We start from the raw sequence: 19,354 nt of genomic DNA on the forward strand, positions 1-19,354 counted from the left end.
CTCACTGGTCATGGAACTATGGGAAGAGGGAATACAGCTCTTTCTGCTGGTTAAGAGGAGGTTGACTTTGGAGAAAAACAAGAACTCACAGTCCTTTATTTTCTAAAGATTTTATTTATTTGAGAGAGAGAGTATTAGAGTGTGACGGGGTGAGGGGTCGGGTGTGCAGGGGGAGGGAGACAGACTCCCCAAGGAGCAGGGACCTCAGTGGCAGCCAGATCCCCAGGACCCTGGGATCATGACCTGAGCCAAAGGCAGACACTTAACTGAGCCACCCCGGCGCCCTACACAGTCATTTTTAATAAGGTTAAGAGAAAGTGTCAGGCCATGGGTACTTGAGCACCTCTAGAACATTTATTCACAATTAATATCCCTTCAATTATGTTAGAACTCAGACCCATAACTGCAGGTGGGAAGGCATCCAGGCGATGGGTCAAAAAGACAGAATGAACTTGAGAAGGATCTGCTTTTAAGCAAACACGGATGTTCCTTTTATTAAAGACTGTCTCTGAAACATTTCCAAAGAGTTTGCTCTTAATGCTGCTCTCCAGTGAGGAGAACCACCTTTACAACATTGGCATTTTCTGTCTGATGTTTTATTAACAATCTGAAAGTTTTTCTTAGTCTCTTTAAGGAGATTTTATTCCCTCAACCATTCCTCTCGCCTGGATGTTTTCCTTTTTTTGGTCCCTTCTCCCTGGCTCTTTTCTGCTTCCTTCACATGTGAAGACTCCAACTTAAATAACTCGACTTAAACAGCTTGCTTCAACCTGCTAGCGGTCATTCCCCAAGCACCTATCCCCCTATCCTCTGACAACCATCTATTTTATAGCCCTACAGATTTACCTAATCTGGTCATTTCACTTACGTGCAGTCGTACGAGTGGCCTTCTGCATCTGTCTGCCTTCTTCCACATGGCATTGTACTGCAAGATGTTACCAGTACCTTATTCCTTTTTATGGCTGAATGTATTTCATTGTTATAGATATACACTTTGTTTATCCATTCATCAGTTGATAGACATTTGGGTGGTTTCCACTTTTTGGCTATTATGAAGAATGTTGCTGTGGACATTGGAGTACCAGTTTTTGGGTGAAGATATGTTCTCATTTCCCTTGGTTATATACCTACCAGTGGAATTGCTGGGTCAAATGGTAACTCTGTGTCTAACCTTTTGAGGAACTGCCCAGCTGTTTTCCACAGCAGCTACACCATTTTACATTCCCACAATCCTTCTGGTTCTGATTTCTTCACCTCCTCACCAACACTTATTTTCCATTATTCCTATTATTATAGCTATTCTAGTGAGTGTGACATGGCTGGTCATTTTTTCTTCTATTTTAATAGCCAAATTTAAATGTGTGGCTCTGTCCATCAATGTTCCTTACATTCTGCTCGTTCTCTAATCTACCGACAACTGGCTCCCTCTCTTATCACTTTACTGGAAGGATAATCTGATAGGACATACATGATCTCCTTCAGACTAAATGCAGTAGTCCTTTGTAGGGCTTAGCCCTAAAAGGTGCTGTCTTCCCATCTCCTAGCACCACCTTACTCATAGCAGATGCCATCCATTTTCTCAATCTGAGTCCCCAAAGCTTTGGATCATCCCATCTGCTGTTCTCAAACTTTCATGGGTACTAATTTCATACTGAGCCTGGACAAATGCAGTCCTTTTTGACTCTGCCTATTGCTTTTGTTTACTATACCTTCCTGTTTAGATCTCAACATTTAATAGTTGGACCACCGAATGAATCTCCTGTCCTTCCCAGACTCTCCCAGGATGTTGCTGTTTTAACCATCCCCCTACTGGGGATCCCTGGGTGGCGCAGCGGTTTGGCGCCTGCCTTTGGCCCGGGGCACGGTCCTGGAGACCCGGGATCGAATCCCGCGTCGGGCTCCCGGTGCATGGAGCCTGCTTCTGTCTCTGCCTCTCTCTCTCTCTCTCTCTCTCTCTCTGTGCGCGACTATCATAAATAAAAAAAATAAATAAATAAAAAAAATTAAAAAAAATAAAAATAACCATCCCCCTACTAAAACTTTCTTAGCAGGGCACCTGGGTCACTCAATTGATTAAACGCCTGACTCTTGATTTCAGCTCAGGTCATAATCTCAGGGTGATGAGATTGAGCCCTGCTTCAGGTTCCACGTTTAACGTGGAACCTGTTCAAGACTCTCTCCCTCTCAAAAAAGAAACTTTTTTCTCTTAGCAACTCTTTAATGCTTAAAAATAAAATCCAGATTCTTTATTCTGAATTCAGGGCCTTCCATTGGCCCTAATCTAACTTTCCCACCTCATCTCCCATTACCCCATCTGTAATGTAACCGTAAGACTGACCTAATTGCTGTCCCTTGACAGTCCCCTCTCCCTTGCCCGTAGTACTTCTCCCTCCTGGCATGTCCTCATTCTTTGCTCTGTCTGCGTTGTCTCCTAACCCTGGTTCAAACCACACTTCCTCCATACCAGGCTGCCCCTGCCCTCCCTGGTTTGTGCCTGTGTCTCCCACCTCTGAGGTTCTCTAGCACCAGTGTCTACTCCTCTGAGTTACCACATATCAGATTCCCCATTTCTACATATTGTTTCTTCATTGGCTAGATTTTGGATTGTGAAAAGACAGAAACTACTGCCTATATTTTTACCTGTGCCCTTTTTCAGAATGCATACAACTATTTCTCAATGGAAAGGAGGAAAAATTAGAATCTAAGAGTCCTTTACTACGATTTAGATGCAGGCAGAGCAGGTCCAGGATTAAAGACAGTAGAAGTTGGGAGAAGCTGGCACCATCCTTTGTGGAACATGTGAACTTGTTGCTTAAAAGGAAGAAATAAAGAGATTGTAGGTTTGGTTTTTTTTTTTTCTCTTGTTTCCCTTTCTGACAGTAATATTACCATACATATGTATTCCTAGCATTTTCTTTTTTCCTTTTTAAGATTTTATTTATTTATTCATGAGAGACAAACACAGAGAGAGGCAGAGATACAGGCAGAGGGAGAAGCAGGCTCCATGCAGGGACCCCAACGTGGGACTCGATCCCAGGTCTCCAGGATTACACTGTGGGCCAAAGGCAGCGCTAAACCGCTGAGCCACCTGGGCTGCCCTCCTAGCTCTTCAGTTAGGGTCTGATTCTGACATAGAAACAAAATGTGCTATTCTTGTGCTAATTTACTTTTTTGTTTGCCTTTTAGGTTCTGTTTGTTCCGAGACACTGGTGGCATTACGTAGAATCCATTGATCCTGTCACTGTCAGTATAAACTCATGGATTGAGCTGGTACTTTTTTTTTTTTTTAATAAATGTAATCCCTGCTTTTAAGTATACAGAGCCTATCTATAAAACTTGGTGATTGATTTTAACCTGCACTCCAGTATTACTTTGGTTTGATATGCTCTAATTTATGTATTCAGTGCTCTTTTAACAGGTGTTTAGGTTGGAATGAGGATTTTCAGTGATGCACCATTCTCTTTTAAAGGCACACCGTGGGCCCTGGTAGCAGTGTTGTTCGGAGAATTGTGTTGGGCCCGCCTATATCTGCCGTGTGTCCCCCACATTGCCAGTCCTGTCCACACCCAGACGGGCTGGAGATAACTTCTTCTTGGTTCAGGACCCTTACTACTAATTGCACAATTCTCAGTCCTGGCTTATACATTTTCTCAAGTAAAGTCTTTGAGTGCTAGGATTTTATCATTTCATTTCTGCCAGAGGCCTTTTCCCTGCAGAGATGCTCTGTTTAATCCTGGTCACCGGCTTCACTTGACAATTAAAATGGCTGCCCAGGGAGGCTCAGCTGAGGCTCTCGTTGCACCTGGGCCTCTTTAACCAGAGGCTTTGATTGCATCTCTGCTGCCCTGTACCCAAAGCCTGATTGCATCTCTTCCTGTCTCTGGACACTCCGCCCTCCCCTCAGGCTTTCCTTATCCTTTGGTAATGGGGAGGGCTTTGGCATAGGTGAAGCATCAGGGATACTGTAACAGGAAGTTGTACTATCTAGGCTTAGAGAAGATGTGTAGCCCTTGGGGATTAGGTGAGAGGGATGGCGGGAGATCAGTGGACTCAGTTACTCAGTTAGTTACTGGTACCATGCTGAATTGTAGTTGGAGCAAATGTCAAGATCCAGTCCACTCCCAGTGCCAAAGTCACGTCTACAATAGTCCTGGCAGTGCTTCACTTCTCGAGGTAGTTCTTTTCACTGTTACACAGAGGCACTATCACCTGCCTGCTTGTAACAGTACCCATTATTTCTGAAATTATACTGAGTTTTTTTTCTTTAAGATTTTATTTATTTACTCACAAGAGACACACAGAGAGGGGCAGAGACTCAGGCAGAGGGAGAAGCAGGCTCCACGCAGGAAGCCCGATGTGGGACTCGATTCTGGGTTTCCAGGATCACACCCTGGGCCAAAGGCGGCGCTAAGCCGCTGAGCCACCTGGGCTGCCCGTTTTTTTTTTCTTTTTAAAGGATATTTTGATGATACCTGCTTTGTGTCTCCTTAAACTTTTCATTCCTAGGCACTCAGAACCTTTGGTTTCTTTAATGATGTCTTTTACTTGACCTTTTTTCTTTTTTTTTAAAGACTCTTGGGATCCCTGGGTGGCGCAGCGGTTTGGCGCCTGCCTTTGGCCCGGGGCGCAATCCTGGAGACCCGGGATCGAATCCCACATCGGGCTCCCGGTCCATGGAGCCTGCTTCTCCCTCTGCCTGTGTCTCTGCCTCTCTCTCTCTCTCTCTCTCTCTCTCTCTCTCTCTGTGACTATCATAAATAAAAAATAAAAATAAATAAAAATAAAAAAATAAAGACTCTTTAACTAGGCACGTTTAAGTTACAGATCTGTGCCTTTGCTAGCTGTCTAACCTGGATGGTCAGTTGAGCCCATCAAGCCTAAGTCTCCTCACTTGCAAAACAGGAATGATAACTGCACTCACCCCAGTGGCATCTAACCCAGTGCTTGGCACATGGGAAGTGTTTAAAAACAGAAATTGCTACGAGAAGAAAGAACTATTATGTCAGGAGTAGCCCTCTTAATGTATAAATACCGGGAAGCCTCAGTTTGTTTCTACCTCACGTGACTTAGATCCTTAATTTCTTCCATGCTGCTCATAATATTTATCAGCTTTTTTCAGAATCTTATCTCTTTGGATTCATACTCAGTTTGAGAATATCCCTGTTTTTTTCCACATGGTCAGTTGCCATGTCAGGTTGCCCTCCATTGTGAAGCTGTAAAGCTGATTCCTTAAACCCACATCCCACACTTCCCACACTTCACTGTCACCTCTTTTAGCTGTTCTCATGTTCATTGGGGTGAGCATTCCAGCTTGCCAAGGTCATTTTGAATTTGATTCTCTTCTGTATTTTTAATAAACTCCTTCAGGTAGGCCTGTGCCCTTTTTTTTTCTAATTATTTTTTTTATTTATTTATGATAGTCACACACAGAGAGAGAGAGAGAGAGGCAGAGACACAGGCAGAGGGAGAAGCAGGCTCCATGCACCAGGAGCCCAATGTGGGATTCGATCCCGGGTCTCCAGGATCGCGCCCCAGGCCAAAGGCAGGCGCCAAACCACTGCGCCACCCAGGGATCCCAGGCCTGTGCCCTTTTGATATGTCCTCATTGTCTTGGAATATATCCTTGCTTTCTAGAATTGCCTTGGACTTGCTCTGCCTCCAACTTGAAAGTCAGTAATTTCTCTTAAGTGGTCATGGTTCCTTTTAGTGGGTAATGGTATTTAGAAACTGATATTGGAGCCCTAAGGCTGTTGTTTGTTGCTATTGGCATGTTGCTGTTTCCAGACCTTTAAATGATAAAATTAGAATGTGATATAGATGGATAGATAGATAGATAGGGATATATTTATATTTCTAATTTAAGGTTAATATTATAGGTTTTTTTCCTTATTTGTTTCTGTATTTTTATTTCTTCCCTTACACTGAAAATTGGGATCCATTCTAACAGTAACACCTACTTATTTGTTTTATTCACCCATGTCCATATATATTTTTTTTAGAGGGGAGGGGAGGGGCAGAAGAAGAACGAGACTCTTAGGCAGGCTGCATGCCCAGTGCTGAGCCTGATGCAGGGCTCGATCTCACAACCCTGAGTTCATGACCTCATCGAAAATCGAGAGTCACTTACCTGACTGAGCCACCCAGATGCCCCATCCATATATGTTTTAGGATGTCAAATTTACAATTTTAAAAATCTAATACCGTGGGATGCCTGGGTGGCTCAGTGGTTGAGTGTCTGCCTTTGGCTCAGGACATGATCCCAGAGTTCCGGGATCAAGTCCCACATCGGGCTCCTGCTTAAAGCATGTTTCTCCTCCCTCTGCCTGTGTCTCTGCCTCTCTCTGTGTCTCTCATGAATAAATAAATAAAATATTAAAAAAAAAATTGTCAGGGGCATCACTTAAAGTCTGTCTTTTCTGTGGTAATTTGAAATATTGCCTTAATCATATATTAGATATCTATTTACTTGGGTCTATTTCTACCATTGGCCTTTCTTCACATTTTTTCAACACTTCCACCCTGTTCTATTTAGATAAGTTTTATAGTATTGTTTTTAGTATCTATAGGGCCAGAAACCTTTTCTTTTTTAAAAAATCTTTATTTATTTATTTGAGCCGGGGCGGTGGGTGGCGGGGCTGCAGAAAACACGATCAGAGGGAGAAGCAGGCTCCTTGCTGAACAGGGAGCCTAATTTGGGGCTCAATCCCAGGACCCTGGGATCATGATCTGAGCTGAAGGCAGATACTTAACCAACTGAGCCACCTAGGCACTCCCAGAAATTTTTTCTTTTGCAGTGTTTTTCTGGTTCTACTTGAATTTGTTTTTTCATATGATCTTTAGGATCAGTTCATCTAGCTTTAGGGAAAGAAGGTTGATATTTTTATTCCATTTTTATTAAATTTTATATGAGCTGTATGGTGTTGGATTGTCCTATCCAGGAATGAAATACCTTTCTTTTCGTCCAAGTCTAGTTGTCTTTGTTTCAGGAGTGTTTTAAAGTTTTCCTCACATAGGATTTACACATTTTCTTAAAGGTTTATTCCTGGGCATTTCATCTTTTTTTGGCTACTATGGTGAGGTGGGTCTTCTCTTCCATTGTATCATCTGAGTGGATATTGTTTGTGTACATGAAGGCTATTGATTTTTGTGTTAATGTGAATTATTTTCTTCTGTGTAGTGATTTTTAATTGATTTTCTTGGGTTTTTAGGTGTCTCTCAGATTTGGAAAATTAAGATACTTTTAACCTTTTCCTTTTCAGTTTGTTTTCCTATAAATATTTTTCTTTGTCTAATTACTTTTGCTAGTACCTCCAAATCAGTAACAAATAATAATGAATATAGCAGGCATCCTTGTCTCTTTCTGACTTTAGAGCAGTCTCTAGTGATTTTTCTTTAAGTAAAATGCTGGATTTGTGGGTGGATTGTATATATATTTTATCATGTTAAGTATCTGTCAATTCATTACTTTTTTTTAATCCAGAAAAGGTATTAAATTTTGTTGAAATGCCTTTTAAGCATCAATGGAAATGGTCATATAATATTCTTCTTTAGTAAATATCTGGTATTTGAGTAAATTAAATCAATGGATTTCCTAGTATTGAGTCATCCTTAATTTCTGGAACAAATCCCACTTGGTTGTGATGTATTATTTGTTAATGTACTATAGAATACCATTTGTTCATATTGTATTTAGATTTAAGTTTATCTGGCCTCAAGAGTCTGAAAGCCACTATGGTCTTTTTAGAAGCTTGTTCTGTACCATTTGTTCAGCTGTCTCTCACAGGATTTTCGGTGTCATTGAGTATAACAAGTTACGAAGTAGTACCTACAAGTCTGGTACCTAAGGACTTGATGCTGATTTAATGTGGATGATTTCTGTCCTTCATCAAACCAGGACTCTAGTTCCTTCCTTAACTTCTGTATATGTCACAGTTTGAAGACCACTCATTCTTCCTGAAACACTGGAATGCAGACTAGGAGTTGAGTAACTATATCTTCCTCTGTCAGGTGGTGCTTTTATCCTTGTCTCTTCAAGCACTAGGCCATAATTATTTGTTGTTGCCAACTCCAAAAACCCTTAGATTTTAAAACCTACCATGTTCAATACAATAACTCAAGCTAAATCCTGACTCGTATTCCTGTCACAAGTCACATAAATTTGGAAAAAAAGAAATTCTACTTCTGTTCAGGTGATACAATATTCCTCTCTTTTCTATGTCTCTGTTAAAGTGGTGCAGGTTCTATCTTAATATATTCCAGAGGATAAAGTGTATTCTCAATTCTTCTCAATTGTGTCTTTTTTAATCCTTTCTTTTAGTATTTTTCCTTATTCTTTTAGTATGGAAATGTATTGAATATTTATTGGTATGTTTTCCAGACTTTAAAAAATATTTTTTGTTAATTTTAAAAGGTTTTCCTCTTGCTCTAATAATTTCTCCATTATTATATCTTTCATTGTTATTATACTTGTAAAATAATATATATGTATCATATTTGTAATGGTGCATTTTGCTCATCCCCTACTCCTCTCCTTTCTGGATGAAGGGGAGGGGGAGATGCAGTCTTCCAGTTATGGAATGAATAAGTCACAGGGATGAAAGGTACAGCATAGGGAAGAGAGTCAGTGTAGGAATGTTGTATGGTGACAGATGGTAACTATGCTGTGACCTCAGCATAGTGTATAGAGCTGTTGAATCTCAATGTTGCACACCTGAAACAAATGTAACGTTGCATGTTGATTATATTTCAATTTAAAAAAATTTCTTAGAGGTTTTTAGAACTTCTAGGAGTTTTACTTGTTTAAAATTTTACTAGTTTTAAATGCAGCTTTTAAAAACCTGGTTAAGAGTCAAATGGACTGGGACACCTGGGCGGCTCAGCAGTTGAGCATCTGCTTTCGCCTCAGGGCATGATCCCAGTTCCCAGGATGGAGTCCGGCATTGGGTTCTCTGTGGGGAGCCTGCTTCTCCCTCTGTCTGTGTATCTACTTCTTTCTGTCTCTCGTGAATGAATAGAGAAATAAAATCTAAAAAAAAAAAAAAAAAAAAAAAAAGAATCAAATGGACTAGAATAGAACTATTTTAGGATTGAAATAAATGCATTTGAATAGTCTGTGGAAAAACAATAACGTGTACAGTTCAGAAATTTTAAGTATATTCAGGAATTATGCAATCATACCACAATCAATTTTAGAATATTTTCAGCAACCTGAAAAAAACACCCTATATATAAATGGTTGCTCCCCCGTTTTCCTCTCTGGCCTTAGGCAGTCACCATCCTATTTTCTGTCCCTATAGATTTGCCAACATCATATAATATATGGTATTTTGTGGCCAGTTTCCTTCACTCAGCATTATATGTTTTCAGGATTCATCTATATTGTAGCATGTTTCAATACCTCATTCCTTTTTATGGTTGAATAATATTCCGTTGAATGGATATGCCACATTTTGTTTACCTACTAATCAGCTGGTAGACATACGGGTTTTGTCTCCTTTTTGCAATTGTGAATAATGCCACTATTAAGAATCATGTACAAGTTTTTATGTGAACGTATGTTTTCATTTTCTTGTGTATTCATCTAGGAGTGGAATTTCTGGGTCATATGGTATATTAATGGATCATAAAGACAAGAGTTGAAGTTGCAGTCTGGAGTCTGAAATCTGTAGGATGGCTGGCAGACTAGAAACACACTCACCCAGATTTCTATTAAAATCTCGAGGTAGAATCCATTCTCCAGGAAACCTTAGTTTTGCTTTTAAGGCCTTCACCTGAGGTCCTTCTACGTTATTGAGGATAATCCCCTTTACTTAAAGTCAACTGATTTTAAAGGTTAGTCACATCTACAGAGTATTTTCACAGCAACATTTAGACTAGGGTTTGACCAGAAAACTGGGTACCATAGCCTAACCGAGTTAACTAATAAAATTAACCATCACATATATCAGCCTTTTTAGGAACTGCTAGGCTATTTGCAAAAACATTTAGATTCTCACCAGCAATGTGTGAAGATTCTTATTTCTCTATACCCTCACCAACTTGTCGTTATCTGTCTTTTTTTTATGATAGCCATACTGGTGGGAGGTGGTGTCTTATTGTGGAGATGGATTTCATTCATTTTCACTGTAGTATGATACTCTTAGGTATTTTTTTTTAAGATTTTATTTATTTATTCATGAGAGACACAGAAAGAAAGGCAAAGACACAGGCAGAGGGAGAAGCAGCTTCCTGCAGGGAGCCTGATGCGGGACTCAGTCCTGGAATCTGGGATGATGACCTGAGCCAAAGGCTAATGCTTAACCACTGAGCCACACAGGTGTCCCATATATTCTCATGTGTTAATGTACCCCAATTTATTGGTTCTTTGTTCTGTTGATGGATAATTTAGTTGTTTCCAATTTTTTGCTTTTTTTAAGTAGAATATTCTTGTGCACGTGTACAAGAGTTACTCTAAAGAATATGTATTCCTGGGATCCCTGGGTGGCGCAGCGGTTTGGCGCCTGCCTTTGGCCCGGGGCGCGATCCTGGAGACCCGGGATCGAATCCCACGTCGGGCTCCCGGTGTATGGAGCCTGCTTCTCCCTCTGCCTGTGTCTCTGCCTCTCTCTCTCTCACTGTGTGCCTATCATAAAATAAAATTTAAAAAAAAAATTTAAAAAAAAATTAAAAAAAAAAAGAATATGTATTCCTCTAGGAGTAGAATTGCTGGTCTATAGGTATACAGTACTCAAGCTTACAAGATAATGCTAATGTGTTTTCCAAATGGCATACCAGTTTGCACTTCCACCATCAGTGAGTCTGTCAATGCACATTTTTCTGCTACTTGGAATTATCATACTCTTTTTGCCAATTTCATCAGTTTCTTGATTGCATTTCCCTGATTATTAGTGAGGTTAAGCATATTTTCATGTTTATTAGTCATGTGATTGCTCTCTTTTTGAAATGCATGTCTTCATGTCTTTTGGCCATTTAAAAAAACTGGACAGTGTGTCATATTAATATATGTAGATCCTTTATATATACTGGATATTAACCTTGTATCAATTTTATGTGTTACAGATATCTGGTTTGGTTTTTTCCTTTTGTTGCCTTTTGAACAGAAATTGTTCATTTTATTTTCTTATTATTTTTTTAAAGATTTTATTTATTCATGAGAGACACAGAGAGAGACAGAGACAGGCAGAGGGAGGAGCAGGTTCCATGCAGGGAGGCTGACATGGGACTCAATCCTGGGATTCCAGGATCACGCCCTGGGCTGAGGGCAGGCACTAAACCGCTGAGCCACCCAAGGATCCCCCAAAATTGTTCATTTTAATGTAATTAATCATTAATGCTCTAGTTTATGCTTATTTTATCTTTAAAGAACCATATTTGGATTTTTAGCCATTTCATTCTTGTGACCAGGCATGTTTATTGTAATTTTTCTTCCATTCCTCAGTTATCAAATCCAATAGGTATAATTCCTCCCTATATAGTGCTTTTAAATAAAATTTTAAACACGTCAACAAATGGAAAAGATTGGAAAAAACATCACAAGGTAGCTCCTACTTAAGGCCTGTGTCTCATAGACAGGGTAATACTTAAACTTGGTTGGTATAGTATTCTATAACTCTTCTAGATGGCAGGTGTTAATGAATACGTAAAAGTTGTGGTCTTCCAACAACATATTCATTCCTTCTATAACAAAGTTTATATTAATAAAAGAACAGGATACACAATTAATAGAGACACTACTCCATTTTAAGCCATGAGATGGATACAAATGAAAAAAACCTATTTTTTTAATCTTGACTCAGGAAGAGGACCACCAAACCCGGGTGGAAGAGGCAATCACACGCATGCTTGTGTGTGCCTTGAAAACTGCAGAGGACCCACACAATACCAGAGCTTGGTTAAACCCAACTGAGGTAGGCCACTTCTGGTGTTCATGGCAGTTAGTTTCCTGTGATAAATCAACCCTGGCTAGGACATTTATTTTTGAATTTATGTAAATGCATATATCCATTCTAAAGAGTTTGTTTTTCCCACAGGTTGAGGAAACATCCCATGAAGTCAATTGCTGCTACTTAAATAGAGCCGTTTCTGCCCTTTTTGATTACAGAACATCTAAGGTAGTAGAAATCCAAGCACTGAGAACAAATAGAGATAACATGAAAAAGGAAGGATTAAATGTGCACCATCACATGGAGATGGAACAAATAGATGACCAGGACTTACTCTTGGGAACCATAAAACAGGAGGCAGCAAGTCCCTTTGGCCCTGATCTGGTTCCTGTAATACTGAGTTCTGAAGAACTACCATCAGAGAGAAGAGGTATATTTGAAGGTGATGGTAAAGACTTTGTTGGCAAAGATGGAGAACACCCTGGAAAATTGCACTGCACCAAGAGGCAACGGATGATGAGTAAAAATGAGGATGTAGTTGCGGAACAAATTGCTTCAGATAGTAGTATGGCTCCTTCTCAGACATTCATTTCTACAGATGACTTGTTGGACTGCTTAGTGAATCCACAAGTAACCAGTATAGTGGCCCAACTTCTGATAAAAGGAAGAAGTTTGTGGTCCTAAGGAAATGACTTTTAAAATAATACCTTAAAACTATTTTTAAAAATAATAGATTTTTAAATAAAAGATAGAAAAGCAAAAAGTTAATTTGCACATGCTTGTAAATGCACTTGTTCTTACCTTAATTGTGTTTCAGTCTCTTGCCACCTTCATTCATAAACATTGCTCTTTGGCCGGGCTGGCTCTTTGTTAGTTGTTCTTCAGTGCCTTTGCCTTTCCTCTCCCATCCCATCCTTTTAGCCTATCTCAAATGCAAGCCCTAGGTGTTCTCAACAGAAAGTTATCTCTTCAGCAGTCTCAAGCAGAGGTCGGCCTACTGCTTGTTTTTGTAAATAAAGTTTTATTGGAGCACAGCCATGCCATTCATTTACATATCGTCTATGGCAGCTTTAGAGTAACAGTGTCAGAGTTGAGCAGTGACTAAGACGGTGTGGCCTGCCACGCTGAAAATACTGTCTCCTTACAGAGAAAGTTTGCCATCCCCTGGCCTAGTGCATCCATTGGGTGGATTCTAGCCTTGATCTGAAGTGATCATACTTAATGACACCTGCAGAATTCTCACTGGCTAAATCCTGTCATCCAGAGCAGGATACCAATCAGGAAAAAAAGTAGCTGGGGGTCCAATATAAGGCCTTCTTATGGAAGGAACTGGGACATCTAGGAACACTACTCCTGGGGATGAAAAGCACCAATGTTACTCCTGCAACTAAAAATTTGATCTAGTGAAACTGAGCCTACTCTCAATATATTTGCAACAAGATCTGGGAGTGTTTATTACCATTACTGTCTAAGTAAGAATTTAGAAATTAAAAAAGCATATGGATCCCTGAGTAACCATTTGTGAAACAAATATAAACAGGTAAGGTAAGCAAAGTAATCTTTTAGGATGAATTGACAACTGGCTCCATCCTTCTCAGTCTTCAGACTTAAGGTATCAGTACATCCAAAGAAAGTCTATGCCTTCTAGCAGCGAGGGAGGTGTTACATGAATATGCCCAGGAAAAGAAAGGTCTGGAAGAAACTTGTCTGTAGTACTTACTGCTAAGTGACTACTATATCCCTGTTTATTTAATTTACCTATTTATTTGATTATTATTTATCTCCCCCAACTAGAATGTCACTCCATGGGGGTTGGACTTTGTTTTGATTATTGTATTCGCAGAGCTTTGATCAGACTGACCAGCATATGGTAGTGGCTTGTTAAATATTTCACTGAATGGATTATAAAAAGAAGAGCTTGTTGGCAACACTCCGTCAAATACATTTGGGTAGAGGATGTTGTGGCCAAGGATAAGATCTCTGTTCCCCTTAGTAGATAGATCCTTATTGCAGAAATAGACATCTCTTTTTCTTCAGATATTTTATTTTTTAAGGTTGCTCTTCCTTTATTATTTTTCAAATTGCAGGTTGTGATCCATTAGTTAAGTCATAAAATCAATATAGTGGGTAAGACCAGCATTTTTTTAAGTGAAATAGAATAGATGATTTCAGTAAATTCATTAGTAAATGTATTATTTCATGAAAATTTCCAGGAAAAGTGTTCTTTTTTTTTTTCAGGAGAAGTATATTTCATAAAACTTTTCAGTTATATCTGTGTGTGTGCTGGGCCTGATATAAATGTGTGTTGTTTTTTTTTAAGATTTTTATTTATTTATTCATGGGAGATACAGAGAGGCAGAGACACAGGCAGAGGGAGAAGCAGGCTCCACGCAGGGAGCCTGACGTGGGACTTGATCCCGGGTCCCCAGGATCACGTCCTGGGCCGAAGGCAGTGCTAAACTGCTGAGCCACCAGGGCTGCCCTATAAATGTGTTTCTTCATGTCCTCATATAGGTTGGGGTCAGAAAAGTTTGAAAGATATTCTGAAACAAAGCATTTAATTCAGTTAGAGGTAACAGTCTGACATGCAGAGACCCAAAGGGAGTTAAGACATTGATATGAATGGATTTCTAAGGTTGAGTGGGTGATGGGAGATAAATTTCCTAATTTTATCAAGATGGAGACCTTGGCTTCTGTGAAGGGGAGTATGGCAGTGAGGAGAGAGACTAAAAGGGGGAGACAGGCACTCGGAGCTGGATCCCATTTCATCCTGTATTTCTCAGATAAGTATGCCTGAGTGAGTGAAACTATTAGATAAATACATTAACCCTGCAGAGGCCTGAGGCATTAAAAACTACAGGCTCATTCTCCCCTGTTCTCAGGACTGGGCCACCTCTGTGTAGGGCAGTGTGTTCCAGCTCGGCTCACACTGAGAATGTAAGAATTAAAAACAAAATTTCTATTAAGAATATGGCTCAGCATCACACCTAAGTATCAGCAAGGCTGACCTGTCCAGTTGGCAGTGCTTAGGTCCATGAGTCTTTAGGGGTCCCCAAAATGTTTTAGTTTCTTTGGAAAAAAAAACCAAACATATTATACTCCAGCTTTCATTGCATTCATGTTTATATCAATGCAGTTGTAAAACGTAATTGCTCATACTTCTTACTTTTTATGGAGTCAGGGGCCCATGATGGCAAAAGTCCCTGGAACCATGAAAGTCCTACACGATTCTGAGTATCAGGACAGCAGAATCATTTGAAGTGCTTGCTGAAAATGCAGATTTCTGGGTACCTCTGTAGAGCTATAGAACATGACTCCTTTGGGATGGGCCAGAACTTGCTAGCTCAGCAAACACCTCAAGTGATTCAAATATCCAAAGTGTTTAAGAATCTCTGGCCCTAGTGGATACCCCCTAAACCCATCACAGTCTCCAAGTGGGCTTGGTTGAGCAGAGGCTTCTTGTTGGAGTCAACTTGCCCTTCAGCAGTACTGAACTAAACCTGTACTGTGCCCTTGCTGTAATTTTCAGCTCAATATTATTAACACTTTAAGGACCCCTTGATGCTCTCATATTTAGTTGTCTTTCTTTTCAGCAGTGACCTGTATTTATCATCAAGCTCTCTTGTATCCATCCTTTTTTCTTTTAAATGATTTTATTTATCTGACAGAGTGAGCACAAGCAGGGGGAGCAGGAGAGGGAGAAGCAGGCTCCTCACAAAGCAGGGAGCCTGACACGGGGCTCGATCCCAGGAACCCAAGACCACGACCCAAGCCGAAGGCAGACACCCAACCAACTGAGCCACTCAGGTGCCCCTGTATCCACCCTTAAGGATAAAGAGGTTTACCACCAAATGTATTTTTCAAGTACTTTATTCAAAAAGGAGGTAAAAGATATAAATTTCCTTAGATTGCGGATAACTATAAGGTTTACTGATGGGATCATTATACTTTGGTACAATACACCCTGATATTCAAATTTGCCCTGAGTTAACACTGGAGAACAAGAGCAAATCTGAGAGCAAGTCTATCCTTTTCCTTTCTTTCTTTTTTTAAAATATTTTTATTTATTTATTAATGAGAGACAGAGAGAGGCAGAGACACAGGCAGAGGGAGAAGCAGGCTCCATGCAGGGAGCCCAATACTGGACTTGATCCCAGGACCCCGGGATCACGACCTGAGCCAAAGGCAGATGCTCAACCCCTGAGCCCCTCAGGTGCCCCTTTCCCTTTTATTTCTTAACATCCATTGTCGAGGCTGAGCTCAGAGGCCAATGGCCGGGAAGCCACTCCTAAGCAGTCTTTGCCAGTCCACTTAAAAAACAAACAGCAGCAGTGGTGCCTGGGTGGCTCAGTCAGTTAAGCATCTGACTCTTGATTTCGGTTCAGGTCATGATCTTGGGGTGGTGGTATCAAGCCCTAATGTCAGGCTCTGCACTCAGCAGAGGGTCTGCTTGAGATTCTCTCCCTCTCCCTTCTCTCCCTCTCTCTCGCTCTCCAAATAAGTAAATACATCTTAAAAAAAAAAAAGCAAGACAAATTCCAAGATACCTGTCCGTTAATTAAGCAGAACTGGCCCCCTCAACTTGCTGTACTTGAAGTGAGTTCATAATAGCCACGGAAGAGTGCCTTTAACCTCCTAGCAATACCACCTTGTCTGAGGGCACCATCTGCGCTAGGCATCAGCTCTAGCCTCTTGGCCTACAGAGAGCTTCAAATGAAGAGATTATAATGGAAGCCAAAGCCAGAAGGAAAAAGCCAAGGAAATATGAGGGTGACTCATAGATTACCAGAGATGTTCCTGAAATGGTAACATTAACCAAGAGGCCATGCTCTGTAGTGGGAAGAGCTTGGTGCTACAGGAACCAGGATTGTGGCTCAGTCTCTGAGGACTACTACTACCTAGGTGACCTCAGGCAAGGAAGCTTCTTGCACTCTGAGCATCAGTTTCCTCAACTTTAAAATGGAGATATAATTCTTACCTGATGGGATTATTTGAGGGAATAAAATGAATATATGAAAGCACCTATTATATTACCTGGTACTCAATAAATAATACCTGAATCTGAAATTTACCTGGGGAAAATTTTTTCAAAATCCAGCACTTGACTATCTAATAGATACTGAGCTAGCAAATTAGCAATATGACTGCTCAATTCCTTTGGTTTACTTATGCACACGTCTTTAAAATCAAAAGCTAGACTGCCGGAGAAAATAGGCTCTTTAGTAACATTAGAATTTAGTTAATCTTAATATAATAGAAGGGCTTCACACTGAAAGTATGGCAGGCTTATCCCACGGTTGTCACTGGGCAGAACTAAGACCAGCAAAAGTTAGATGAAGGCAGATTTGGGGTTAATATAAAAAAGGATCTGCCAGGACTGCTGTGCTGCACAGAGCCAGTGGGATCCAGTTCCCTTGGACCACACACTAGACCACAGCCCCTGACCTGTGCAAGGCACAGAACCCCAACTGGACCTGTCCCACAGGTCATGGTTCAGTTCGTGAAGAATGGAGTTCCCCATCACGGAATCTGTTCGATTTAAGGCAAAGTGACAAGTCAAGGATGTCAAAGAGATGGCCTCTACTCTGGGTTGGTGTCTAACTAGGCTTTTTCCTTCTTAGTTGGTTTATGAAATGTTTCTGGAGCATCTGTTTACATCAGGCACAGACCTCAGGCCAGGGACCAAAAAAAAAAAAAAAGAGTTAGACACCATCCCTGCCCCCATGGAAGTCAGCCATCCTATCCACTCAGTAATCCTGTGCCCCTCACAGGAATATGGCTTCCTGATGTGATACCAGCTGTCCCCAGCAGCAGCTGACATTGCCTAGCTGTGCCCTCTATCTTTAAGGTGAGCTTTCTTTTCTCTTCCCGAAAATACAAACCTGTTCTTTCCTTCTTCAGATTTGATGTCCACAGTTGTAGACACACAGTTGTAACTAAGTTATCTGAGTTAAATTCTCAAATTTATTGCTCTTAAGATAGGTTCATTCCAATGATGGAGAAGCTGAAGAAAGTCTGTTTCAGTGACAAGGATCCCTTGATCTTAGAAAAAGCTGTAAGGGGGGGGGGGAATCTAAGACTTGTTTTACAACTCCATATGTATAGATGAGCAAGGTCTTCTGGGAAGGACACCAAAAACGTTAATAGGTAAAAGTAATGAGGTACTCTGGGTAAGCCTGGTAGTCATAAAATACCACAAATAAACCGGGATTTTGAACACAATCCGTGACAGTGTCATACAGGTCAGTAGGGTTATCAGCACTCTTTGGAGGAGGCACAATTAGTGACTGATTTCCACGTGTGTAGGTTCCAGTAAGTACTCTCACGTAATACATATGCTTTTTCCCATTTCTGTCCGGTCTGGAGTAGGTATCATTAGCAGAATAACGGGCATTGACAGCAAAATAGGTTCCCTTTCCATACGCCACAGCTGTGAAGAGAAAAACAAAACATTTTTAAGAAGTTCAATTTAGGGGGTGCCTGGGTGGCTCAGTCGGTGAAGTGTCTGCCTTCGGCTCAGGTCATGAATCCAGGGTCCTGGGATCGAGCCCCACACTGGGCTCCCTGCTTAGTGGGGCACCTGCTTCTCCCTCTCCTGCTCCCCTTGGTCGTGTTCATTCTCTCTCTCTCTCTCTCTCTCTCTCTCTCTCTCTCTCTCTCTCTCTCTCTCTCTCTTTCTGTCAAATGAATAATTAAATCTTAAAAAAAAAAGTTCAGTTTAGTCTATAATCTGATGAGTTGACCCAATATGTCAAATAATGTTAAAACAATGTTCAGTTCTTCTCTCCAAAACATCTTTAAAAATATTTTTCATGTGTTTTTAATTTTTAAAAATCATTCCTCCACCCCAGAGGGCCAATCAGTCCTTCTGCGATGAAATATAATGAGACCTACACTGAAACTCTGGCTGCAGCATGGCCACCAACAAACCATGAGAGAACACAATGCAATCAATCCACACTGTCCCTCACCAGTTTGGGTTCTCATGACTGACACCCCATTTGGAGCAGCTGGATCCCTTGCTTCCTTACCGTTCTTTCCGGCATAACTGCGGTTAAAGCCATTGTGGTTGACATGTGGTACCGAGTCAGCATCTGTCCCATGGAAGAGCTGCTTCTCATTGTTTTTATGCCCATTCTTGGCATCCATGGCTTTCTTCTTTGTTTGGTAGCTATTCCAGAGATGTGGATTCTGGATCCTCTCAATCTGCAAATCAACAAGGGGAAATATTCCGTTGGTCCAAGAGCCTTTGGCAAGACACAGATAGGACCATTATTTTTCACAAATAAAAAGTAAACAACAAATTCAATGCCAGGTGTCACCTTTCTGCATTCAGAAATCTTTTTAGATCCAGTATTTCACAAAAACAGACCTTGGAAAGACGGTTAATTTCATTTTTAACAATCTTAGCGTATCTGTAATTATGGTGACGAGTAGAATCTACAATCTAGAATCCGATTACCATAAAATAT

The 19,354-nt window shown here is 40.7% G+C and overlaps 2 protein-coding genes across 3 annotated transcripts in view; one reads left to right on the forward strand and one right to left on the reverse strand.

The window, feature by feature from the left end:
* Positions 1-12,916, forward strand: part of HSPBAP1 (HSPB1 associated protein 1) — a 64,667-nt gene extending 51,751 nt beyond the window's left edge. For both annotated transcript variants that reach the window (XM_055315974.1, XM_055315975.1), the window contains exons 6-8: positions 3,187-3,270; positions 11,796-11,906; positions 12,030-12,916. In XM_055315974.1, the coding sequence (XP_055171949.1) occupies positions 3,187-3,270; positions 11,796-11,906; positions 12,030-12,566 (732 nt within the window). In that variant the 3' untranslated portion in view covers positions 12,567-12,916. The remainder of the gene's footprint in view (positions 1-3,186; positions 3,271-11,795; positions 11,907-12,029) is intronic.
* A 1,329-nt stretch (positions 12,917-14,245) lies between these two features.
* The window catches only part of PARP14 (poly(ADP-ribose) polymerase family member 14), a 38,855-nt gene continuing 33,746 nt past the window's right edge, over positions 14,246-19,354 (reverse strand). Inside the window, exons 16-17 of the mRNA XM_055315976.1 lie at positions 18,914-19,088; positions 14,246-18,312 (exon numbers count right to left, since the gene is read on the reverse strand). Of these exons, the coding sequence (XP_055171951.1) occupies positions 18,023-18,312; positions 18,914-19,088 (465 nt within the window). The 3' untranslated portion in view covers positions 14,246-18,022. The remainder of the gene's footprint in view (positions 18,313-18,913; positions 19,089-19,354) is intronic.

This window comes from Nyctereutes procyonoides, unplaced genomic scaffold (genome assembly GCF_905146905.1).
Source record: "Nyctereutes procyonoides isolate TBG_1078 unplaced genomic scaffold, NYPRO_anot_genome, whole genome shotgun sequence".
Taxonomy (NCBI): domain Eukaryota; kingdom Metazoa; phylum Chordata; class Mammalia; order Carnivora; family Canidae; genus Nyctereutes; species Nyctereutes procyonoides.